This window comes from Acinonyx jubatus, chromosome C1 (genome assembly GCF_027475565.1).
Source record: "Acinonyx jubatus isolate Ajub_Pintada_27869175 chromosome C1, VMU_Ajub_asm_v1.0, whole genome shotgun sequence".
NCBI classification, from domain to species: Eukaryota; Metazoa; Chordata; class Mammalia; order Carnivora; family Felidae; genus Acinonyx; species Acinonyx jubatus.
In genome coordinates this window covers 63,045,815-63,072,942 of record NC_069381.1, presented here as the reverse complement: position 1 = coordinate 63,072,942, position 27,128 = coordinate 63,045,815, and the positions used below count along the sequence as shown (strand labels likewise).

Below are 27,128 nucleotides of genomic sequence, written 5' to 3'. Positions count from 1 at the left end.
GGGCCTAAAAGAAATCAGACTGTTGTCTGGTGATTACTGTCCTATAAAAGAAAACTATTAATTTCAGCAATGACACTAGAATTTCTGGGGCTTTGTTTGCAAATAAGCATGAAGTCCAGATTTGCAAATGCCAGACATAAGATTGTAACAAAGGCTAGTAGATTTTCCTAAATTTATAAATAGTAAAGATTTATAGAGCACTTATTTTGTGTTACTTTTATTTTTTTAATGTTTATTTATTTTTGGGAGAGAGAGAGAGAGAGAGAGAGAGAGAGAGAGAGAGAGAGAGAGAAAGAGAGAGAGAAAGAGAAGAGGCAGGGGCAGAGAGGGAGGGAGACACAGAATCCAAAGCAGGCTCCAGGCTCTGAGCTGTCAGCACAGAGCCCAATGCAGGGCTCAAACCCAAGAACAGTGAGATCATACCTGAGCTGAAGTTGGACACTTAACCGACTGAGCCACATAGGCACACCATGTGTTAGATACTTTTCTAATCACTTTACAGGTGGCAAGAATTTTGTCCTCCCAATCATTCTGGGAGCCTAAGATCAGAACTCATAAGATTGCTCTCTCACCTCTACCCCTTCCATGCTCTATTGTCTTGAGCATGTCTATTCTGTATTCCTTGCAGGTGATTTCATACTGAAGACTCTCTTACTTGAAAAATTGTTAGTGAAGTCACAGAAGCTTAGCAAGTTAGAGCGAACAAGGATCCGTGAAACATTCAGTTTAACCAGGACCTAGAGAAGTTCTCCGACATGCCAGGTGTTGTATACTTAGTTGGTGGCAGATTAGAAACTAGAATATACTATCTTGACCTCTGTGTATCCCATGATTCCATATTCCTTTGTTTCATGTGAAAGACAAGATACCCATTTGCTTCAAACAAATCTCCTGATCACCTGCAACGTGTCAGGCACTAGTTTAGACACTGGAGATATGAATAGGAAGAGACAATACTTACCCTTATGGAGTCACTATTCAATTCACTAAATAAACAAGGATTTATTGAGCACCATTTATGCACCCAGTTCCAAAGAAGATCTACAGAGGTAGGGATGGGTGTAGTGGGGAAAGGAAGAGTACAAGAGGTGGTTCCTGATCTTTAAGGAGCTACACAGAAGACAACAAGAAAGCAAGAAACACTCATAGGAAAATTAAAAAAAAACCCAGCATATAGTTAAGCTGTAAGGTAAATGAATACCAAGGGATTTCAGAGAAGGGAGATCCAGAGAGTGGGCGAACTGTGTGTGTAGACCATGGAGAAAGTGGAGAGGGTGGCCTACCATGGAGTATGAAACAGCCCAGAGTTAGAGACACACACAGACTTTAAAAGATAGTGCATAAAGTAAGAAATGGATAAAATGTAATATATACCATTTGTGTAAATCAAAATACAAACAATAATAATTATTTGGCAAAGATGTACGCAATCAAAAATGCACATAAAATACAACAGAATGCCTGTCTATGTAGAGGAGGGGAAGAGGAATAAACATAATACAGTAATTAATTGATTGATTTAAAAATAAGATCAGGGCACTCACAGACCAAAGGATAAAAATGTGTCATGGCCTAATTATATCAACTCTGTTGTCAAGTTTCAGGAGAAAACTCAATATAGCCTGGGATAGATGGAGTGCTGCTTTGTAGGATGTACAGACCATATTCACGCTGAGAGAGGAATGGAAAGGTGACCTGGGTAAAGGGACAGTATGAGAGGAAAGAGACCATTACGCCAGGAGAGGAACGTGCATGTGGAGAAAGTAGAGGAACTATGAGCAAACACAGGCTTGTGTCTCTTACTGGAACCCTCTGAAGTCAGGCAGAGGCCTGGAGCTGATGTGGTAAGAGACAGGCACTGAGGGTGTTGCCTGAGTAGGTGACTGATCCAGAGAAAGAAGACACTAAGGAAGGAGAGCCTCAGCGCCCATCCTCGGGACAAAGGACACAGGCGGTGAAGCATATGGGAATTCAAGTTGTGTACGGATGAGTGGTGTCCCTGGGAAAGAAAGGGAGACGAACAACGGACACCTATGCTGTGAGAAGATCATAAAATGGTTCTCTGTGTTAAGACATTTGTGAAAGTTCGCTTCAGCGAAGACGTGGTTCCTGGAAACAGTTAAGTGGGTCACTTGCTTAGCTTTCCTTAGTGGTAGATTAATTAGCCAGCTGTAACTCCCGGATCTCTATTTTTAAATAACGACTTGCATAAATCTCCAAAGACAAGAACTCGCCACTAGTATACAGCATATTCCGGCAGCTGCAAGTTATTATGCCCAGTGGAAATTAAATATCTTTTAGGGAAATCATGCAAGATCTCATGACAAATATGAAATTAACCCCCGCCACCTCTCTGCCCAACTCATTTCTTCGCTCGCCTGCCATCCTAATAGGCAGAGTCTCTGGGGTCCTGAAATGACAGCAGACTTGGCAATATTTTAAAAAGGCATTATACATCTATAAGCATTAGTATAACATAGAGCCTTTGTCCCTGATTGAGCTAGAAGCTCTGGAAATCAAACATCAATAGACACACACGATAGGCCCCTCCTAAAAAACTATTAACTCATGGTCAGGCTGAGATGCTTATAACTCCAGAGATGTAAACAAACAAACGAACAAACAAGCCATTTTATTGATCATTTTAGCCGTTTCGTTTCCCTTGCTTAACGCCCCCAAATTCCCACTTCTCTCTCTTTCCCTCTGACCGAATGCATTCTGATTCTGGTTCTTTATTACTTCTTTATTTTTTAAGCTCCAGATTTCAGATAACATGTGACTTTTTACTTTCCCTTTTCATTGCTTGCTTTTTTACATTAGGTTTGGGCTCCTGTAGTTTGTGAAGATATGAGACACCGTGTCCTCCCTCAGAGTGAAACAGGAAAAAGAGCAAGAGCAGAAGCTGGCCATGAGTGACTCCGATAAAGCTGCACACAGTTGGGAAGGGGCCTGAGGTCTGGAGCAGCTTCGGGTATTCAAATGCATTTGGAGGGGCGCCTGGGTGGCTCAGTCAGCTAAGCATCCAACTCTTGACTTTGGCTCAGGTCATGAGCTTGCTTGGGGTACTCTCTCTCTCTGCCCCACCCCGACTTATGCTCTCTCTCCCTCTCTCTCTCTCTCTCTCAATAAATAAACTTACAAAAAACAATAAAGAACAAATGTATTTGTAAATGTGTGTTTAACAAAATGACAGCTGATGCAATAGCCATAATCACCCAGTGAAGGACTTGATTTGTTCGGCTATTTTCAATAAAGGGCAAAAGTCACACATGACTTTGGCAGGAAACCGGTTCCCTGGGTGGGGGAAAATGGAATCCTAACTTTCCCAAGTTATTCTAAAGACTCTGTAACAAATCTTTAATTTCCCACTTGAGCACCACCAATCTTGGATTCAGGAGAGAAAAAGAAGCAATGCCTCTATAGAGACACTATAATTTTGGGTCAGATGCAAAGCAGAGGAAGTCAGTAAGGACCTGAAAGGAGAAAGGGAGGGGATGGCTATCACAGCACTCCCGCATGGGCAAGCCCACCACCCAGGCGCATCTCCATAGAGATCTGCTACTCCTTCTTCAGTTCCCATCTTGATCCCCAAGCCTTCCCTTCACTTTCCACAGGCTCTGGGACATCTCTACCTCTCACAGAGGCTGCCAGGCAGCACTGCTTTCCTCTTTTTTCTGAGTCCAGAAATGGCTGCAGCCTGGGTCTTGACCTTGACCTGTGACCTCCTATGTCAAGAAGTTAACACGGTTTCTGCCTCTGGCTAATGATTTCCAACATCACCAAATGGGAGTCTATCTTATCAATTACATGAACTTCAGTCTTTGGCATAAAGGTCATTATTGTGTTATGCACCTGGAATCACATTGTAATGAGGCACATCACATTCTCTTACAGTCAATGAGGGGGAAAAGAAGCACACAAAATGGAAATTACTCCTCAAATGACCTTGCTAGATTTCTACATCTGGCTAGCAGAGCCTGTTTCTATACATCAAGAAACTGACATGGCAGCTTTGTCATACAATCGGGCAGCCCAGTCCCATGTTAGCAAACATGCTATTATGGAACATATGGCATCAGCCCATTAGTTGTGTGCACATTTGATGAATTCCCAGTGCAGTGTACCCATGAGGTTTACTGATTCACTGCCACCCTGCCCCAGGCTGCTTCCAAACATGTCAGAAAAATAAAATGTCATCCATATTTGCATTCAGAAGTTATTCCGTATTTACACATGCTAATAAAAACAAAAGCCTGCTTTTTAAGGAAGAGGCAAGATCCATAATCAATTTTCTGAGAGGCCCAAGTGTTGGACATGTACCGCACACATCACATTCACCGGAATAGCAACTTGGAAAACACGGGTAGGCTGGCTCTGTGGCTTCTCACCCCTTGTCGGGCCAGCAGTAGCTGAGAGCAGACGGGTACCCAGGAGAGCCAGGGGTACATGCGATCACTCATGTCCTCTATCTAGACAGCTTATCTTAGGTTGTTTGTTAGTGACTGAGCAAGTGTTTGATGAACCAGTGAATGAATTACCTATGTGGATAGCCATGATCGGACGGTGCCTTGAAATTTCTCTGCCCCTTTCATTAATAACCAGCTTCCTCTCCAAGATCCTCGCGAGGCCTTGCTGTCTTTACTGGCATATAGCATTTGGGGTCATTCAATAGGACATGAAGTTCTGGCTCTGAAAACCACTGGTACTGTGATTTTCATGAGCAAGAAACCTAACCTCTCTGAGCCTCAATTCCCTTACCCGTAAAATGGGTGGATTATAGTATTTGTCTTACGAGAATCCTTTAAGTCACAAAAGACGAACCAATTCAAATTATTTTAAGGGAACACACAGAACAAGTTTTTTTTAGCTTATATGGCTGAGAGGAATATTGGGTTATCTGACCAAACCAAAGGATGGGGATCTGGGCCTCAAATGCTACAATCAAGACTCAAAGCCACCGGAACTTCCCTTCCTCCTCAATCTCACAGCTCAGCCCTGCTCTGCTTGGCTTCATTCTCTCCTATTGCAGCCATATCTTCTTCGCTTGAATGAACTTGGCCACTTGTAACCCTAACTTCACATTCTTCTAGAATCATGAACCCAGAAGCAAAGCTGTTTTTTTCTTCAAGTTCAAATCAAATCTGTCTCCTGTATTCCAAGGGAGGCCTCAGATCAGCCATGCTGGTTCAAATGCTTCCCTCAGGATGAGAAGTCTGTGACTGACCAGGCACAGGGTCATCCCCATTTTGTATGTGGGTAAAAGGTAGTGGCTAGAGTGAATTATTACAAGGGGTTTCAAATCCGGCTGAACAGATAAGGCAAAAATAAAAGCTACCACTCTGCTAAGCTAACTCACCAAGTTTTGAGGATCCAGGCAAACAGCAACTGCCAAACAACCATTGGTTAATATTATAAGTAAATGGCCTTGTAAGCTGCCAAATGTCATATGAGTCCTGGGAAAATAACCACCAATTCTATTTATTATTTCTCTATCCAAGGGTGGAAACTGCTTGAGTCATATTAATGACAATTAAAATGATAATAGCCAACATTTAAGAAGTTGGGCCCCAGCTGGGGCATCTGGGTGGCTCAGTTGGTTAAGGGTCCAACTTCGGCTCAGGTCATGATCTCTCTGCTTGTGAGTTCAAGCCCCACATCAGGCACTGTGCTGACAGCTCAGAGCCTGAAGCCTGCTTCGGATTCTGTGTCTCATGCTCTGCTCTGCTCTGCTCTCTCTCTCAAAAATAAATAAACATCGAAAAAGATTAAAAAAGAAGAAGCAATTGTTTCATGTTTGGAACTGCTTTTCCAAGCACTTTATATCTATGAAATAGGTACTATTATTGTTTCAGTTTTTACATAAATAAACTAATGCAAAGAGAGGTAAAGCAGCTTCCCAAAGTCAGTTAGCTAGCAGTGGAGTGAGGGTTTGGACCCAGGGAGTCTGGGCCAGAGTTCACACTCCCAAACACTAGGCCTCAATAACTCCTGTGCTAGAAGTATGAGGTGCAGGTTGAAAGGCAACTACCATTTTGCATTATCCTGTGTGTTTTTCCTCTGCTGCACTGAAAACTCCACAAGATCAGTAATTGTATCTGTCTTACTCAGAGTTGCGTAAGTATGCCACTCTGAGGGTCTACATGACTGGTATGAGAAAAGTAGAGATAATTAGAATTGGGCTAGACTTTTATTTGAGTGCCTGAAGATCATTTAAATAATAGTGCCTTTGAAAATGCATATGCACATCCATTTTTCTAAAATTCAGAAAAGATGCATAATATTCAGGTGCCTAATAACTTGGCTGCTAGTTAATCATGCTTGACACTTATATAGCACTTCACCTTTTAAAATCACTTTAGAATATGTTAGTTCATTAAGCCCTACAAAATCCAAGTGAGACAGGGAAGGTTTCTGCACCTGCCTCTGATCTCCCTACCTTCTGCTATCTAAATACTTGGTGGACTAGGGAGGGAGGAAAAGAATTGGATAAACCAAGCAAGGAAACACACGCAGCCAAGAATGACAGAAACTTGTAGGCAGTGAAAGTAAAAGGAACATCCTCTGATTTTGTAGAGGTTTGCCCTTGACACATGAACTTACAACATACAAAAATCCATATGATAATTACTCACTTCTGATTCGTTAAAATCTAAGAAAACAGCCATCAACCTGCTTCTTCAAGTTCAAATGCCTATACACCAATCATTTGACCTTATCTTATTTGACTTTATTTGACCTTATTCATTTCCTTTGAATAAGATGTGCCTTTAACTGTAAATTTTCATGACCTTTGAATACTTATATTCCAAGTTCTGTTGTCCATTCTAATTTCTGCTTTTCTCAAAAAAGGATCCGCCTAATGTCAACATCTAGTATGACTCGGGCCATATTCAGCATAGATTCTTTCATGTTGTTTTGTCACTCAGTTAACAACTGGTTCCAGGTTTGGATGTGATGCTGAGCTAATCCCAACAGTCATCTGAACATTTCACTCATATATTGGAACTACACCCACTTCCTCTCAGGCATGGATGCTGGTCAGCACTGACAGTTCATAAAAGTAGAGACAGAAAGGTACCTGAACAAGGTAATAGGGCTAAAAACACCACCCTAGGATGTTCTGGAACCACAAAAAATACTTTCAAAATTAGTGAGAAGCCATCTCGATGAAAACAATGGTACAAAAACCAGACCCGCCCCACCCAGGTCCTCATATAGTAGACATTTCTAATTAGTTAAAGTCATCTTATTTCTGGCATCAGCTCATCCTCCTTTCTCAAGGTACTGAGGATTAAAGGGAAGGCACAATAGGTTTATAATATGAGCTCACATTCTAGGATCGGGAATACCTGGGTTCAAATTGATTGAACTAATTACTAACTCTGTGCCCTCAGACAAGTTGCTTAATCTCTCTGAGGATCAGTTTCCACAGGATAGTACTAGAAACTACTTTACAGAATTGTTATAGGATTAAATACAATAATCACTCACAGACTTAGCACAGTCCCAGGGATATAGTGAATGCACAGAAATAAATATTATTAACCGCCTCCAGGTTTCTTGGATATTCTCATACTCAATTTTGAGGTATGATTTTGAGGCTTCTTTAAAATGGTACACCTAAGAATTCTAGGTGCTGACTGTCTGTGGAAGAGGAATATGTTGTGGTCTGTGTTAAAACATAATGATCTTTATCCACGCAGGCTGGAAACAGAAACATTCCAAATCACTCAAAAGGTCAGATACTTTCCAACAGTTAGTAGACTAATATGCAATGTTGACCCCAGGCAAAGTCAGGGAATAGTTAGATGATTTGTCTATGATGAACCTGTTTTTTTTTTTATGCTTGTACACTCTTCCGTCTTCTTGAGATGCTACCCTCACCTTATTTTATTTGGGGGAAATTGAGGGCCTCCCACATGGTTTGGAAGTCCCAGTAAATAAAGACCACTTTATTTACTCATGAGTGCTCCTCTGGCAGCTGAAGACTCCCAAGGTTACTGATAGCACCTTTTGTCCACTTCCTATAACCACATCATTAACCTGGAAGATTTTTCAGCCCCTTTTCCCTGCCTTCGAACAGCTTCAAAGATAATCCATGATAAAGGGACTTGGCAGTGTCTCTGATTACCCATTAGCATGGGACATGGCAAGGATGTGGGGGGTTAGGAGGATGTGTTATCAAGTTCATGGGTTAATTTGCATTGGTACAGGGAAATCTGAACAGACCTTTTTAGAATCAATCCACTGGGGGAAAATATAGAAGGAAGCATTTAAACCACGGTGCTCAAGCAGAATGAACACTTATTTCACAGACACAATTACAACTGCCAGGGGAGAAAATTTTTCCAAAACTATTTAATCTCCGAAATGGGCAATAAGCTTGTCAGCCTCTTGGGCATTTCAACCTTGGTGCAATGGTTCATAGCAAATCTTTCCATGACCAAAACCCATCAGATTCATCAAGTGTCTCCATTCTCTCACAATAAAAGTCATTTAAGGCTCTGAGGATGAGGCAAGCATTGTGTGTGCAATATATGCTCCTCTCTGTCACCAGTGCAAAACCTGGGGATGTGCTGGAGAAAGGAGCCTTAAAAAATGAGGATATTCGTCTTTCAAGTGTTTGAGATGCTATTTCTAAGCTAATCTCCCCTACAAATCAGGAAGTCCAATTCAATTCAAGTCCAATTCAAGCTTGTCTTCCAGAATGTCTAGTAAATCCTCAAAAACATGAACTATGTACTTGCTTTGTGTCTCACTTTCTACGCATCCTCCTCTCAGCCCTGTGAGTTCATTGTTGCTTTGGAAAGTATTAAGGTTCAGACTAGAATTAGCAGACAGAGAATTTACTAGAACTAGCCATTTCCCCGCCCCCCCATCATGTCTATTAATGACTGCAACATCATAAACAATAAAGTTAAATTAGGAACTAAAGTGTCTATAGCAATTAAATATGAAGGAAGTATTCAAAAACACAGCAGGAAGGATCATATTTTTAAAGCATTTAAATTGCAAATGATGTTATTGACGGAACTTTTAAAAGAAATTTTGTGATTGGGGGAAAAGTGTCTAAAGCGAAGTGTTGACTCCATGACATTTACAGACAAATAAATATCTAGGATGGATCAATTTGTAAGTAGGAGCAGATGCTTCAGAAAATATAGAGAGCTAATGGGGGCTGTCTTTAATTTCTACCTCACTTAGACAATGGGGGAAAAAAACAACTTAAAGGATTCCAGAATAATGACATGGCTCATTAGTGTTAAGGCCACTTCAAATTAAAGGATTTATCTTCAGTTACTAAGAGAGGAAAATTACTAATGAGCTTCATGCATGAATATTTGGAAAGGGCTACAGCCCACTCTCTAGGTATGAAACTACCTGAAGTTGTATCCACAGGTATTTAGGTTTCTAAGACCATATCCTAAATAGGTTTGGTTCTAGAGCTCACTGCTTGATAAACACTGCTGGGAAAGGACGTTGTGTGCCCACTAATCCCCTGAGAAAAGTGGGGAAGATTGTGAACCACAGGGACAGGTTACATGCTGGAGAAAAAGGGAAGCTCTATTATTATGGAAAGACACACCAAGGAAGGACTAAGATGAGCCTTTGCTGCTCTAAGTTTATGCTGTTCCAAATACAGTGGCAGCAACTTCAGAACACAATGTAGGTGAAGATGAAGAAATGTTAGGCCTCTCTTTCTGGATACTCTGAAGCACTGCACAGATATGGAACCTGTCACTGTTTTTGGCATTTACTCTTGAGCTTGGAATTCGACGGTCTTCCATATTTAACTCCATTGCATATTAGGCCCTTTCTGGAAAGCTGTCCATGTGAAACCTCTGGTAATGAAAGTCTGGTGTTTGAAGGAACTGGGCTGAATAAATTGTTTGGTTCCTTGCAAACAAGTTATATAAATAGTGGTCCAGTGGAAAATGAAATACTCAGGTGTAATGTCATAGGAGAATTCTAGCATATGAAGACTAACTGGGATTGGAACTTTGTAGGTAGTGGCCCTGTCTCCTGTACCTGTTATGAAGAAGACATTAGATTAAGGTTCTCTTGACAGAGTTGGAATACTGCCAAAATAACTGGGCATTTGTTCATTGGCTCCTGGGATGACCTATATCTGTAACTCATTTCTAAGTTAGGGAAGAAAGCAGAGGCGGTTCTTTTTGAAAGGCCTTTCTGATGGCCAGGAATCATGGCAATTTTATTTTCTAGCACAATTATGTTTCTTCCTACTCTGTGTTTGAATTGCAAAGGAACAGAAGCATGGCATTCCCAATTGAAGTTTTTAAGTTGACAGTCTGATAGTCTGATCTATTTTTATTTACTTTTAAATTTAAATTCAAAGCCAGTGTTCATAGGTGCCTTAACAACAAGCTGCGAGCCTGTGGGAAATATTCCCTGGCTCCTCTGTTTATCTAAAGTTTGGCCTCCTCATTATGATCAATTAATATTTCAGAAGGTTCATTTTTTTTCTGAGGTTGTTGGAATAGATGTCACTTTCCAGAAAGCCATTTCCAGTGCTATTCATTTTCTTTTCAGTGTCTTGTTTATGACTAAAAAATGCACTGATGATTTCATAATGAGAGTACATCATGTAGAAATGAAAATATAATCTTTGAAAAGTGTGACTTTTTATGTGTTAGGTAACATTTCTCTTCATTTTCCCTTTTCATGTGATTTTTTTTTCTTTTCTAAAGGGAAAGAAGTGTTAGGAGAGAACTGACATATATTTCAGGAATTTAAAAAGTATATTTTTTGAACAACTATAAAATCTAAAGGGACTAGGTGATTAAAGTTCTTCATATTTAAAGAATTCTCTTTGAGAAATCCCAGAAGCTGGAGGAAAAATTGTTTTTGTTATTGTTTAAGTTTTGTTTAAGGGCATAGACTATACCAGGCTCTGTAAAGAAACAAAATATTTGCCTCTAATATTATATATAATTTTTAAAATATTTTTAAAGGCAATACAGTTCCTAATGTGAAAGATACCAATAAAGGCAGACCATGAACATCAAGAGGTCATTTATTCACTTATTTCATGATTTATTTAAGTAAATGATGAGCATCTACTATCTGTGATTACACATGCTATTATGCCAAGTATGAACATGAATAATATATGTCTTTACCTTTAAGAAATTTATAATATCTTAATAGAGATAGATGTAATCAAATAACTATAATATAGGGCAGAAAGTTCAAAATGTTCCGGGACTTCTAGTTCAAGATGGCTTACTGAAGGTACATGTAAACCCGTCTTCCCTCTGAAATTACTACTGATACGACTTTATTACAAACCATTATAAAAGCCATGATAAGACAAGAAAACCAGATGTCCTAATAGAGCAATATACTGATAGGAATTTGGGAAGACATAAAGAAGAGAAGAATAGATTGACAGGAATTTCTCTTTCACGTAGCTAAAGGTAGTTTTTGGTAGACCAAGTCATCTACTGAGAAGAGTTATTTAAAAAAAGCAAAATAAACACAAAAACCCTCTGTTTAAAGATATACACAGCTGCAGAAATAATGAAGTCTGGAGAGGTTAAAAGCATGGCAAGGGGAGACTCTTAGAAAGGTGTAATAATGATCTTCAGCTGCACTATCCCTGGAAGCTTGTGCTGATTCTTGCCTGAGTAGACTGGGAAAATGGGTTTATGGGTTTTCACTGGGCAGAGGGCCATTGTTGAGGATACAGAAACCAATAGATATTCTCATCTTAGATGAGATGGAGTTATAAAATTGGATACTCGAGGAGCTTCAAGAGAGACCTGATCCTCTCTCCCTCAAAATATGTGCCAAATTCTGAAGGTGTACAAAATAGGAGGCTTAAGAACTAAGCTACAAACTCTGCGAAGTGGAAAATTCTGTAGTCTCCTGATGCTGAGATGACAAAGACTGGCTAGGGTAAACGGATCTAGTGAATAGAGCAAGCTCTTCATTGGAAGCAATGGAAGCCTCTGGACTAGAGACAGGGAAACCAGATATAAACTCAGTTTTAGTTTAATCTAATTTAATTTAATAAAAACTTCAATCCAGCCTAAAACTGGCCCTTTCTAAACGACTTAAGATAGCTTTTAACTCTACCCCCCTAGCAGAGTAAAGGATAATCCTTTTTTGATGCAAGGTCATAATATCTGGGGTTTCTTTGATATTTACATTCAGTGTGTTTCACTTATTAAAATCGTTCTAGGCATGACAAGAGACAGGGTCATGTGTCTAAAAACCAAGAGGAAAAAAATAGGCAACAGAAAGAGATTCATAGGTGACACAGACATTAGTGTTATAAGATACAGACTATCAAAAACTGGTTGATATGAAAATCAACGATGACGTGTTGGGGTTTTTATCAGGTACTTAGAATCTGAGTCAGTCATATTTACATTCTATATACATATAAACATTGCAATATATATGTGCATATATATGAACATATATGTGTATATATATGAACATATATGTGTGTGTGTGTGTGTGTGTGTGTGTATATGGTTCATTATAGGGATTTGTCTTTACACAACTGTGACTTGTATCTTTACACAGCTGGTTAAAAATTCATTGTATGATGGATGTCTTCGTTTTGTACTGGAGCTTCCTTTCTAAAACGTTAAATATTTTGGGGAAAAAAGATATGCAATTGAGGACAGTGAGAATAAACTGGAATCCAAAAAAATCAACCGGAACACAGGAAGATGGACTAAAAACCATGCTAGCCTTCCACTGCCTCTAATTTAGATGGCAATTGTCATGCACAAGAAGTTCTCACCCTTCATCACAGTTGAAAATACATCTGGCTGAAGAGTCAGAGAAGCAGGAATAGGAAGAGTAGATGAAGACCTAGCTGCTGCCTAACACCAATGAGATGAACCAACAGATCAGTGACAATGTGTGTGTGATGCAACAGCATCTGCTGTTACTTCATGACGTGCCAGGTATAAATCAGTATGGCTGCTGCTTTATTTCTACCTTCCGAATCTCACATATAATGTCTCTTGTGGATTGTTTGAACTTAAAACATGTAAGGAAGAGCACTCTTGAAATGTAGTTTAGCCTAGCAGAATTGACATAATGCAAAGCCACCCAAAAATCTACACAAAGAATTAGATGGGGATTCCAGAAATAAAAAGTGTTCTATATTAAAGTAAAATTTAAATTAATGCATATAACACCAAACTGGACAGAGTTGTGTACAAAATTAGTGAACCTGAAGACAACTGAAAAGATCCAAAAGGAAGCACAGGGAGATAAAAGAATGTATAGAGGGCAAGAGTAGAGCAAGAGAGAAACAGTATAACATATATGTAGTGGATACACTAGAAAGAGAGTAAAGAATTGGAAAAGAAACGATATTTGAAGAGATAGTGGCAAAAAACACTCCAACCTGAAGAAAAACATTAATTCTCAAATTCAAAATGCTCAGCAAACTACAAACAAAATAAGTATTTTAAAAAACCAGTAAGGCACATCATAGAAAAGCTGATTTTAAAAGAGACAAATAAATAAATATTAAAAGCAACCAGAGTTGTTAATGTTACCGTTTCTGACAGGTGTTACTGGAGGGGTTGTGGGAAGGAGGATGGGCTAACTGGGTAAGGGGCATTAAGGAATCTACTCCTGAAATCATTGTTGTACTATATGATAACTAATTTGAATGTAAATTTAAAAAAATAAATTAAATTAAAAAAAGAACTGGTGAATAAAAAGGCAACTAAATTTGTGGATACAGATGCTAGTAAAAATGTTAAAGTATAAAAAAAAAGCAACCAGAGGGGGGGAAAAGACACAATCTTCAAAGGAACCCCAATTAGAAAATTGGTGACTACTCAGTAGAAATGGTGTAAGCCAGAAGACAATGAAAAAATAACTTAAAAGTGCTCAAAATTACTATCAACCTAACATTCTATCTCCAAAGAAAATGTACCTCAGAAATAAAGGGGAGATAAAAACATTTCCAGAAAAAAATTAAGACGATTCATTGTCAGCAAGATGCACTAAAGAGAATATTAAAGGAAGCTGCTTAAGCCAAAGGAATATGGTCATAGAGGAAAATAGAGAAATGGAGAAAAAAATTCATAGTAATACAAAAATAAATAAGTAGACAAATATAACTGAATGTAGATGGTTATATCTAGGGAATTTTAAATATATGCAGAATTAAAATGCACGACAATAATAATACAAGGGGGTAAATAAAGTTAAAGTTTTCTAAGGTTCTCTCATTACTATGGAAGAGGTAAAAAAATCATCTTTTATATTAGGCCGTAATAGTCATTACAAATATTATGATTTCCTAATCATTAAACATTTGTTTAAAAATGTAAAACTGATAAGGTGATAGAAAAAATTGAATGACAAAATCACTTTATTAATCCAAGAGGATGCAAAAAAGCAAAGGTCAAAAAAAGCCAAAAACGAATGGGCCAAATAGTAAACACACAATAAAATGGTGGATATAAACCCCAATATCCATTAACTATAAATGGACAAAATAGTCCAAAATAAAAGATCAATTTATTAAGCCTAGGTTTTAAAAAGTTATATGTGCTTACAACAGTAATGAGGTGCCATGTACCATGTAAATACTAAACAAAGAAAACTGGTGTCACTGTACTGATATCAGCCAAAATAAGTTTAAGGGAAAAGGATTACTAGAGATAAACAAGGTGATATCATAATAAGGTGCTAGTCTACCATGAGGACATAACAATGATAAATATGAATGCATCCAATATAAAAAAATTAGCAGGTTTCTGCTATAAGCCAAAGACATAAAAAAGCCTCCAAAATCAGTGATTTTTCCAGAAGAATCCCAACTAACCACAAATGAATAGTAATGAAGGTTGTACGTAGTAGAGTATGGGTGGTTAGTGAGGTAATTTTTATCTCTGTGTGTGTGTGTGTGTTATGCCAATCCTCTGCTCTTGGAGCAGCCAATTTCAATGTTTGCTTCTAGGATTAAGCTGTAAGTATAGCTTTATAAAGTGGGAATTTGGAGAAGCACCTTTGGTAACTTATGGTCTTCTGTGCCAAGACAAGAGGTTATGAACTATCTTTAATCAGAAGCCCATCTAGTTATGGGTTTCTCTTGTCTTGTCCAGTCCCTGGAACTAAGGCTCCTGTTATTAGAGCCTGTATTTGCTGCTAGGTCAATAGGAATTCTCATTTGTGCTAAGTAAATAAGATGTCACTATCAATACTTTTCAATCAAGGTCCTCAGATACAAATATGAGCAAACATGCATGAAACACTAAACATTTGAGGAACTACAGCATGAAAAAAAACAGTCACTGAGTCAAGAAACAAAAGTAACCACTAAGAAAACAGAAGTTAACAGAAGAAGCAAGAAAAAAAAGTGTATATTATATACATAGACATTTTTAAAAATCTCATAAATATTAAAATATATATTATCTATGATAAAAGCAACTAGCTTCTCTGAAAAATAAATGAGCAGAATTCTTGGAAATTAAAAACAGAATTACCATACACCTAATAAATCAGAATAGTTGAAAACTGAATAATGAACTTGAAGATCAAAATGAGGGATTCTCCTACAAAACAAACAAATGACAAAGCGTTGAAGGGTATAGAAAAAGCGATACGTTAGTTTATACAGAACAACAAAATGTTCAAGAATCTCAAATAGATCTTTGAAATTGAATCATAATTAACTGGGATCTGTCTCAGCAGATATCAAACTTAAAAAAAGCGATAAAAGGACTTAGAAAAAAACAAAGAAAAAACTAATTTTATTATATATATATTTTTAAACTTCTATATTGAAAGGCTATGATAAACAAAATGAAAAGATAACTAGGAGAAGATACCTATAACATGCATAACATACAGTTATTGTTTATTATTCATTTTATACAGAGTTCTTTCAAAAAAATTATAAAGACAAATAAGCCAATAGAAACCTGAACAAAGGACCATTCACAAGAAAAGAAATACATGTGGCTAGGAAACTTATGCAAAATTCATCAGTCTCACTAGTATGAGAATAAAAATTAAACTAAGAATATGTCATATTTTGCCCATTTGTGAATGTAAAAAACAGTGATAGTATTTTTGAAAATGTGGTGAAGAGTAAGCTCAGATACTATCCAGTCACAGCCCTTTTGAAAGCAATCTGTCAGTGTGTAGCTATCAAAATATAAAATGCACATACTCCCTGACCAAACATCTAGGAATCTCTCCTAATAAAAATCTTGCATTTATCTGAAAGTCACATATATTCAGTAACAAAAGGAAAAAAAATAGGATTTTTTTTTCAATTGCCAGTTATTGAAACCCAACTCAAATAGTTTAAGCAACAAACAAAAACAAAAAGGAAAAAACCATAAATCCATTAGAGCAAACAATGAAAGAAGAAAGTGCATATATGTACATACCTGTATATGCACATTTAGATGTGTATGTATGTGTGTATCTGTATATAGATATATCTACAACATATTGTTAGATACCACTTAAAAAACAACCCAAATGGCAGATTAATGCTGACAGCATAATTCCATCTAAGAAGCAGCAGCAGCAGCAGAAAGAACAAACACTACATAAGCCAGGGTATGTGTATGTGTACGTATGTGTACGTATGTCCACAGGTAAAGCACTAGACTCTTACTAGAGTTTACCTAGGGGAGGCAGTGTGGATTTGAAGGAGGAATGGAGGCAATCTTTCACAATTTTAATTCCATTTTCCATATTATTAAACCCCTCCCCTACAAAAATCATAACAACGTACAAGTGTGAGGTTTTCCGTGTAAAAACAATCATTTGAAGAAAAAGAAACGACGTTATGTCAGCACAGAGGAAAGAAGAGACTAACGCCAGGAAATAATTCCAAATTTGGAGACTAAGACGCGGCCTCTGCCCTTTAGGAGGTTAAGGGAGATAAACAGTTCTCGGACCGCCATGACACAGAGTATACAGGTCTGTAAGAGAAGTAAAAACAAATTGTGGAAGTCAGGAGAGAGCTATTACTTCAAATATGTTATCTAATAATTCATTTTGTTCGACCACTTAATGTTGAGAGGAAAATTCAATTCAATTGAAATCATTTATTCATATTCCTAAACTGAACGGCATATTGATTTTGATATTAATTTTCACTACATTCAAGAGGCCTTCGATGTGGAGCCCTTTCCATTTTTAAGTGTCCTCAAATCACCCACGATTGTACCGCCACTCTCTGAATGCCAAAAAGGCACAGTCACAGTAAGGGGACATGGCTTTCTGCTCAGTTTAGCGGAATTTAACAAACATAGGCCAAATGGCATTTATGTGCCAAGTACTGGCCAAGGGCTGAAGAGGGGAAGATGCAAATTCTATGTTCTTACTCTAAAGAAACCTCAAGTCTACTGGGGAGAGCAGAGGCATAAATGCCAGAGCTGTGTTCAGGGCACATGGGAGACAAGGAAAGGGGCACCATACACAGGTGAGGATGGAGGGGACTGACAAAGAAGTCCTGAGGGGGAGCAGGCATTGAAGGTGAGACTTGAACAACAGCAGGGTTTACGTGGGGGAAAGAAGTATGGAGGGCAGGTCCATGGTGTGAAAGAGCACAGCTGCCTGCAGTGGACAGAATCCACTCTTTCTGGATTGCCAATGGTAAGAGGGAATAGGGAAAGAGAGGGTGGAGGTGAGGTCAATGAGGAGGATCAAGTTCAGACTCTCCAGGGTTTAGAATGGAGAGTTAAGGAATTCATGTTTTATTCTGGGCAGGATTTGAAGGGGTTGAAGTTGCAGGGTTAGGTTTATTTTATAAATGGATCACTGTGTGTAGGATAAGAAAGAGGGCAAAGACATTAGTTAGGAGAAAGACCTTATGTCCTGAACTAGAGTGATAGCAATAGGTATGGGAAGTGGAGATGTGTTTGAGAAACTACACCTGGGAAGTCAACTTACCAGAGTTGAGTTCTGAGGATTGAGTTCATATATACAGAGGCTGTAGACCAGCAAAAGACATATAGTAAATGCCACACAACTATTTGGTATTATTATTGTTGGGTCCCCTAGTTTCTCTGTACTTCTTCACACTTTCTGCTCCCAATTCTTGGACCATCCTTTCTTTAGCACCCCTCTTTCTGGTCCCATGGCTCACTCTACTGTTCTTATCATGACATATCTTGAGATTATATGTGCTCTGCAGCAGGCTGCTAACCTGCAGGGTCTGTGTCTCATTTGCATTACCTTCCCCAGCACCCAGCATATTACCTTGCACAAGGTCCTCAAGGTATTTTTGATGAAGGGTAGGAATCAAAACCCATGCCTACACAGACTATTTTTAGCTCAAAATCATGTCTCCAAATGTAGGTAAATTGAATTCACTAAGACCACCCATTCTAAAGTTCCTGTCCAGAGCTCCTCACTTGCCATGGGTTAAATCTATGCCATCCAATCCTATGATTCCATTAGCAGCAGATGACATATCAGGACTGCCCACCATGTTTTAACTGTGCTCTGGAGAGTCAGGCTTGGCCCTCACAAAAGAAATACACTCTCCACCACATTCAGGCTGATATTCAAAAGGTTGGGAAAATCCTTCCTTCCTTGTGATAGGTAGAATATTGGTCTTACAGATGTCTACATCCTAAGCCCTGAAACCTGTGAATATGTTACCCTACATGGCAAAAGGGACTTTGCAATTGTAATTAAATTAAGGATCTTGAGTTGGAGAGATTATCCTGGATTATTTAGTCCCAATATAATTACAAGGATCTTTATAAAAAAGAAAAAGGAGACAAGAGAGTTAGGAGTTGACTTGTACCTCCAGAACTGCAAGAAAATAAATTTATGTTGTTTTAAGCCACTAAGTCTGTGGTGATTTGTTACACCAGCAATGGGAAACTAATACATTCCCTTAACTCAAATCTCATCGGTATAATTTACAAATCAGTTTATTTGTTCCCTTTGATGTAGTTCCAGTATCTCAAGAACTGCTCTTACATTTTAAAGTGTCAGATTAAGAATGGATCCTCATTTTTTCATGATTCTAGCCAAGATATTCCTGTAGTATCATCCCAAACAATCCCAATATTATAAATTTCCATCGATTCTTTAAAAAAATTTTTTAATGTTTATTTACTTTTTTGAGAGCAAGAGAGAGACAGAGCATGAGCAGGCAGGGACAGAGAGAGAGGCAGACACAGAATCCAAGCAGGTTCCAGACTCTGAGCTGTCAGCACAGAGCCTGATGCAAGGCTTGAACTCTTGAACTGTGAGATCATGACCTGAGCCAAAGTAGCCCACCCAACTGACTGAGCCACCCAGGTGCCCCTTGAATTTCCATCTATTCTTAATATAAAAGTCAATTTGACCCAAGCCAGTTCTCTGAATTCCTGCAATATTTTCTGAACTATTTTTTGAATGCATATTGGCTAGGAATTGTTCTCATCTTTTCTTCATCTTCAATTTTGTGTTCACTCATTTGTTTGCTGTTTCCGCCCCCCCCCCCCACGCCTTAGGCTGCATTCAGTGATAAAAGATATTTTTTTAGACCACCAGCATTCAAATAATTTCATACTATAGTAACAAGTGAAGAATAACTCTGTTGGTCTTTCCAGAATAAATAATCCCGTTCCCATTTCTTAATGAGCTTAAAAATGACAAGCTCTTAAATTCCTAGTAAGTTGACACTCCACACTCACCATCTGGCTTGTCCTGCCAATTTCAGTACATTTTTTATATGACCATAAAACTTTCCTACTCGTTCTTAAATGAGATGTCTCAGACACCATCTGAAAATGGTGTCAACTTATCATTAATGTAAAAATGGCACTGTGTTCCAAAATCTGTAAAATTTCAGAGTATAAAACGAGGAGAAAGGAGACCAGGGGATATATGCTACCTGGTGTTCACCTAGAAATGTGAGTTCTGGCTTAGCTGCCAGCTGATGCCTGCTATGAAGCCCTCCTCCCTCCCTCACTCTCCTTTCTAGAGCCTCTTCTGGATGCCTTTCTCAGCAGCACATTGCTGAGACATCTAGATGTCATGCTTCAGCAATGCTAGGACCCAGGTGATCAACTTCAAACATGATGCAGCCTTTCTAAGTCTTTCTGTAGACGGTCTACGGGACATTTTATTCACAGACATTAGAGTGTTGAAACCATTCTGCCATCATGACTGCATTGTGCTAGGCCAAATCTACTTAAGACAAGTTAGCTAGTCAAGATAAAGAAGTGAAAGGCACAAGAGAAGATGCTCAATATTATTAGCCATGAGGAAAATCCAAATCAAAACCACAATGAGATACAACTTCATACCCACAGGAATGGCTACACTAAAAGTGACAGATAATAGAAAGAATTGGTAAGGATGTGGAGAAATTGGAACCTTCACATACTGATGGCTGGAAAGTAAAACTGTTGCAGCTGCTTTGATAAATAGTCCTAATGTTTCCTCAAAAGTTTAAACATACCATTCACATATGACCCAGAAATTCCACTCTTAGGTATGTGCCCAAGAGAAATGAAAACTTATATGTCAACACAAAAATTTGTATATGAATGTTCACAGCAGCATTATTCATAAGTCAAAAAGTGGAAACAATCCAAATGTTTATTGATGGATGAATGGATAAGTAAAATGTGATATATCCACATCATGGAATATTATTCAGCCACAAAAAGGAATGAAGTGCTGATACTTGGTATAACACAGATGATGCTTGAAAACATTATGCCAAGTAAAAGAAGCCAATCACAAAGAACCACAAATTGTATGATTCCATTTTTAAAAAACTTTTCTAAGTTTATTGATTTATTCTGAGAGAGAGAGAGAGAGAGAGTGAGCGAGCAGGGGAGGGACAGAGAGAGAGGGAGAGAATCCCAAGCAGGTTCTGCACTGACAGTGCATAGCCTGATGCAGGTCTCAAACTCACGAACCATGAGATCATGACCTGAGCCAAGATCAAGAGTCAGATGCTTAACCAACTGAGCCACCCAGGTGTCCCTGTATGATTCCATTTATATGGAATATACAAAAAAGTAAATCCATAAAGACAGAAAGCATATTAGTGGTTTCTCAGGGCTAGTGGGGGCTAGGGGACTGAGGGGTAACAGCTAAGTGGAATGGAGTTTCATTTTGGGATGATGAAAATGTACTAAAATTAATTACAGTGATGACTGTACAACTCCTAACATACTAAAGCCATTGAATTGTGCACTTAAGTGAGCAAATTATATGTCATGTGAATTATATTTTGATAAAGCTGTTTAAAAAATGAAAAGAATTGGAGTGAATGAATATTTCCCACCAAGTTATTTCCTGAGCTGTGCCATGGTTTGACTAACCCATATTCTCTCCTCCAGCCACCTCTCCCTCCAGGCTCACCTCCTCTTTACTTGGGACTGACAGGATCAAACCCAGCAGCTGCCCTTGAGAGACACAGCACTGGACTGCCCAGAATTTCAGGCGTCGTTTTGTTTGTCAAAGAATGAATAGCAAAGACAGTTGCTTAATCCTGCTTGCGTCTTTCTGAAAAATCCTGCCAGGGCCCAACAGCATGTCATTTTTCATTATTTCCAAAGGAACATTCACCTTAGATATTAATTTCTGTTCTCTTCTATGCATGCTCCAAGGCTCTACTCCACTATACCAACATTCATATATATCTACTTCTCCTGACGTCTAGTCATTTCTCCAGGATCTGCTTTCCCCAGAGGGATGACAGCTAATTGCCTTTATGACATGATATGACTGCTGTCCCCTAATCCAAGCCTCCTTAGCCAGATTGTCTGCAGCCTCCTCTTTTCACTAGCTAAGCCACCTGCCTTGGACCTAAAATCCCCATTATTGGTCTCTCTTTTGGAATAAGACACTGAAGTCCTCCTTGAACTATAAATGTTCAGGAAAGAAAAGCATATTAGTATTATCCTACATATGTCCCCCAATATAGAGTCAAACACAATAGTTGCTCGATAATGTTTTTTTAAAGAATGTGTTGGGAAGGTCTGGGGCATGTGACATAATTTAGGGAGGGTTTTGCTGTTTTGGTAACCTCAGCCCTGGAAAGATGCACAGAGTCAAGGAAAGCCCCTGAGCAAGGAAAATCTGTGTATATGTGTCACTGAAAGAAAGAAAGGGCCCATTTAAAGAAAGATGATGTTTTGGTGTAAAGGATCTTTCACTTACTTCTCAATTTTGCCTGGGATGGGCCCAGACTCCTTTCTTACTGCCACAAGAGTCTTCATTCTTTATTCCATGTGCGTGCAGTAGTACTCTACTACTGTTGAACTTCTGTCATATTTCAGTGGTAGAGGTAGCTGACCTCTCCCCTAGGGGTGTACATCAGCTAATAAAAGATTAGCAAGAGTCCCCAGATTCAACACTGTGCAGGGTTCTACCTAATGTAAGCAGAAGACCATCCTGATTTCACATGCTCCATTTCCAAGGGCTCAGCAACACTCTGGAGTTTATTAGCATATGATGTGTCAAATAAAACCCATGTTTCATATACAGCGCATTATTAAATAATGATTATGTCTCAAGGTAGGAGCTGAACATATTTCATTTTCTCGTCTGCCGTTAAATAAGGAGGTTGGCCTCAGAAGCTATTGACAAGTACAAACGGTCAAATCAACACTGTGCCTGGCACTGAAATTAAGTGGCTCTGCTTCCTCCCCTGCACTGGCTGTTCCACATGTCTACCTTCAAATTATTTCTGATTGTTAAGATTAGCAAAGGTGGAAGATTCATGGTAGTGAAGCCTAAGGCCCTCCACCATTCTGAGCTCTCTTTTCAGTGGTTTTAATGTGCAGTACTGTATCCCAAGCAATGCATAGCCAGAGGGATTAGCTTGCTTCTCCAAGGATGTTGAGATGACTCTACATTTAAATGTATTGAAGTCCTTGCCTTTTTGGAAATAAGATTCTCAAATTAGGCTGAGTCTTGCCCATTTGTGGCCCAGTCTAGGTTTTACGTGGATCTGTTAATAAGAACAACCACTCCCTGTGCTGTCAGTAATTGATGATGTAGGACAAACTCTGGTGTGATTACATGTCTAAATGTTATCTGACATATCACCCCAAGTTTTTCAAGGAAGTTTTGGCTGCCCGTTTCTTGCCTAAATATGCTAATTAGCACATCACCACTGAAAATAACACTTCTACTAGGTACTGGAAAATATTTAGCCACATTTCAGAATAGAGAATTGTTTTCTGTTGAGTACGACATTGCTGTAAAGATACTTCCTCACTGGCCATGTTGTTTCATATGCTTAATTACAACATGGGAGAGAAGGACTAGAGGCTTCGAAGCCCTCTGTTCTTGAAGAGGGCCATCATTAAATAAGCTAGGAAAAAAATGGCAGTGGGTATGCTCCTACTAAAATGCTTCACACATCAGAACATCTCTCTACAGTCTAAGTCTTTTTGAAATAACTGGAGAGTATTAATTAGTATCAAACTAATAGATAGTATCACTTTATACTTTAGTGAAGTTCAAATAGCAAATAACGTAACTCCAGAAATAGTAAAATCTCATTGTAATATAATCTGTTATGCCACTGGACCATAAATTACATTAGGTTCTTTCAAACCTAAGGCTCCAAACAGTGAAGGGCCAAAATACCCTCTAAATGTTCTCTGAGCATCCATTATTGTGTTTTCTATGTTTTGTGAATGTTTTACCTGCATTTACATTTCTTTCTTTTTTTCTTGATAAGATTAGGATCTTTATTTTATGACCTATTGCATTTACATTTCTGTGTACTTTTAAAGATTGGTTACTTTCATATAGCTATGAATGCATAACTGTTCTTACTAAATACTGAAGCTACATCGAGTATTCATTCATTTATTACTTGAGATATTGATTCAATACTGTAGTGGGTTGAATTGTGGCCTCTTAAAATATGCCCACCTGGAACCTCAGATTGTGACCTTATATGAAATAAGGGTCTTTACAGATGTAATTAAGGCATCACTGAATGGCTTTGCCCTTGAATAATCCTGCTTTGTGATAGTGTTTGGTGGGCTAGTTATTCTTTCTGCCCCATTTCCTTGAATTCTTTCACTGACTTTACTTATTTTTGTGTACAGAGCTTAAGGCACATTTAACTTTTATGTTCTCTTACATGTTATCTGATCTACAGTTATAATTTAAACTATATCTACACTGAGATACCGATTCAAATGTTTTAGCTGCATGTGTATTTTTTCACATATCCCTATACATGCAGTCACACATATTAGAAATATTATGATATTGTTTACTCACCCTATTTTTCATACATTAGCTTTTGTTGTCTTGTGTTATGGTGGGAAGAACACAAGTCTGTCATAAAACAGACCTAGACTTGGAGATTTGGTGGTTTCAGAAAAGTTATCTAATCACTACAAACGTCAGTTTTTTCTGCACAATGATGTTATGGGCTAAATTGTGCCCTCCTAAAATTCATATATTGAAATCCTAACTTCTAATACCTCAGAGTGTGACCTTACTTAGAGACAGAGTCTTTACAGGGGTAATCAAATTTAAATGAGGTCATTAGGGTGGGCCCTGATACGATGTAACTGGTATCCTTATAAAAAGGGGAAATTTGGACACAGAGACACCCATAGATGGAGGATGATGTGAAGACAGCCACCTATAAGCCAAGGAGAGAGGCCCACAGCCCTCAGAAGGAGCTAACCCTCAACACCTGGATTTCTGACTGCTGACTGCTGGCCTCCAGAACTGGGAGGCAAACATTGGTGTTGCATGAGCTACCTACTTTGTGGTAATTTGTTATGGCAGTCTTAGCAAACTAATACAAATGGCAATAATAATACCTCAAAAAATGGGGTGCCTAAGTGGCTCAGATTGTTTAAGCGTCCAACTTCTGCTCAGGTCATAATATCACAGTTCGTGAGTTTGAGCCCTGCACTCGGCTGTGTGCTGACAGCTCAGAGCCTGGATCCTGCTTCGGATTCTGCGTCTCCCTCTCTCTCTGCCCCTCCCCCTCTCACTCTCTGTCTCTCTCAAAAATAAATAAAATTTTAAAAAAATACCCCAAAAACTTATTTTGAGAGGATCAAAGAATGTGGCACACCTTGTTGGTCATTTCCCTGAAGACCATTACCTTTTGTTATTTGCTAATGGGGCTCTGATTTTTCCTTGGGTGTCAGGAAGAGGACCCGTGATCTCAAAAATGTGGATGCAGTCCCTGGACTAGGGTGACCACGTGACACGGCTATGGCCAAGGAGATGTGAGGGGAGACTGCTGGGGGTTCTGAAGAAGCTATCTTTCCCTAATAATTGAGTCACAGGTGGAGAAACACGGCCTTGTGTCCCCCTTTGGCTCCAGGCTCGGAAGTGGCTTGTGGGGAGGGTGTGGTGCTTGATCCCACCACACCCAGCTCTGATTGTGAGAATGTCAAGGAAGCCAAGCATCATGGAGATGCTGATTTCATCGATTGGCTGGATCAATTCCAGTGACTGCCAATATTCAGACTGCTTGTTACACGAGAAAAAGAAACTTGTGTTGTTTAGGCACTCTTAGCCAGGGATTCTCACACGGAACTGAGGCAATAAGGCTCCCATTTCATGTAGTGCACTTATTAAACACGGATTCCCTTTCTTCTTTGTTCTTATGTCAAAGCTTTTGTGACTTTGTTCCTCTTTCTTCTTTTTGAGGCTTATTTGTTTAGGTCTTGATATCCTGCTTCTCTATCTTTGGTTTCATTAATTTGAAAAAACTGCATTTAGCTTGTTCATCAAGCATGTTTTGTTCTTTTAATTTCCTTTACTCATCTCAGAAAATTTGCTTCCTCCAGTCAATTTTCTCCAAACTGACCTCCTTTCCTGCTGTTTCAGCACAAGAAAAGACTCAAAATGGCTTTTGTGTGACTTGGTGTCTAATCTCCTGGGATAAGGACCTTGTCTTTTGAATCCTTTGCCATGCAGAGCATCATGTATGCGTTTGGGGATTTACAAATCACACATGGAGCATAAGCAGGGCTTTGGTGAGCGTCTACAGTGGAGAACAGATGGGAAACAGGCTGGGACCATTGAACAGGCTCTGGCCTTTTCCACCAGGAGGTCAGTGGTTTATTTGGGCTCAAGGTAATAGCAAGCAAAACTCCAAATAAGAAACAGCTTGTAGGAGGGGACAGAGGGGAGAGAGGAAAAGGAAAGGAGCATATTTTAAATGAATACTCGTTTAATACATTATTGTTAATGTTAAGTAGTGTATTAGTTAATATGTGGTCTTCCCCCACCATCCTAGGAGTTTTCGCTATGCATTATTACAGAAAATGTTCATGAATATGTGGTCATATATGATCATAAATAATGTTTACTGGTATTGCCTTTCCTTTTGTACAATGGATTCACGGTAAACATGATTCTGCAAACTGTTCTTTCACTTCAAAATGTATCTTGGATATTTTTTCCACATCTTTTTACATTCCATAAATGCTTGAGTAAAAGGTGAAGTTACTTTCCCCAAATTATCCTTCAGAAGAAAAAGGATAATTATCATTGGGTTCTTGCAAAATCTCTCAAATTATGGGAGGCTTTCCTCATTGCTTAATTTTGAACAAAAGATTGTTGTTTGGAAAAGAGGCATTAGCCTGAAACAAACTCAGTCAATAGTCCTTCCAGATGCTTATTGAGTTTGTCTGCTGGAATTGATTTAAAGAGGGCAAAGAAATTTATCACAGATTAGTCTTTATTCCTGGGGTAAGAACTCAAAATTTCAAGCCTGAGATTGGAAACAGGACTTCCAAAGATCATTTAATAAGTAACAGAGTAAGTAGTTGTGTTGTGAAATTCTACATATACCCCTACAGGATTAGTGATAGGAGGACAATTTTCCTCATGTTATAAAGCTGGGACTTGTGGTTTGGGATAAAATTTCTAGTGGAACATCATCTGTGGGCCAACAAATGCTGCTTCTCAAGTAACAGATGGAAATATGTCAAATGTACACCGAAAAATGTGTGTTTGATGATTCAGAAAAGAGCTCCCATTTGTTAAAGATGTATGCGAAACATTTAAATAATACTGATTCAAGAAATGCAGAAAGTGGAAATACTTCCAAAACAATACATTATATGGTATATGATCTTAAATGTGAATGTGTAACTAGATTAATAAGTATAAGTCAGTGTCTAATAATTTCATTTGTA

General features: G+C 38.6%; 1 protein-coding gene across 5 annotated transcripts in view; it reads right to left on the bottom strand.

Annotated features, from left to right (window-relative positions):
- The window catches only part of ST6GALNAC3 (ST6 N-acetylgalactosaminide alpha-2,6-sialyltransferase 3), a 528,557-nt gene that overhangs the window by 93,715 nt on the left and 407,714 nt on the right, over positions 1 to 27,128 (bottom strand). Inside the window, exon 4 of one of the 5 annotated variants that reach the window (XM_053214257.1) lies at positions 16,150 to 16,949. The exons of the other annotated variants lie outside the window; for them this stretch is intronic. Coding sequence (XP_053070232.1) covers positions 16,892 to 16,949 — 58 coding nt within the window. The 3' untranslated portion in view covers positions 16,150 to 16,891. Of the gene's footprint in view, positions 1 to 16,149; positions 16,950 to 27,128 lie in introns of those variants that run through there. 5 annotated transcript variants of the gene reach the window in all.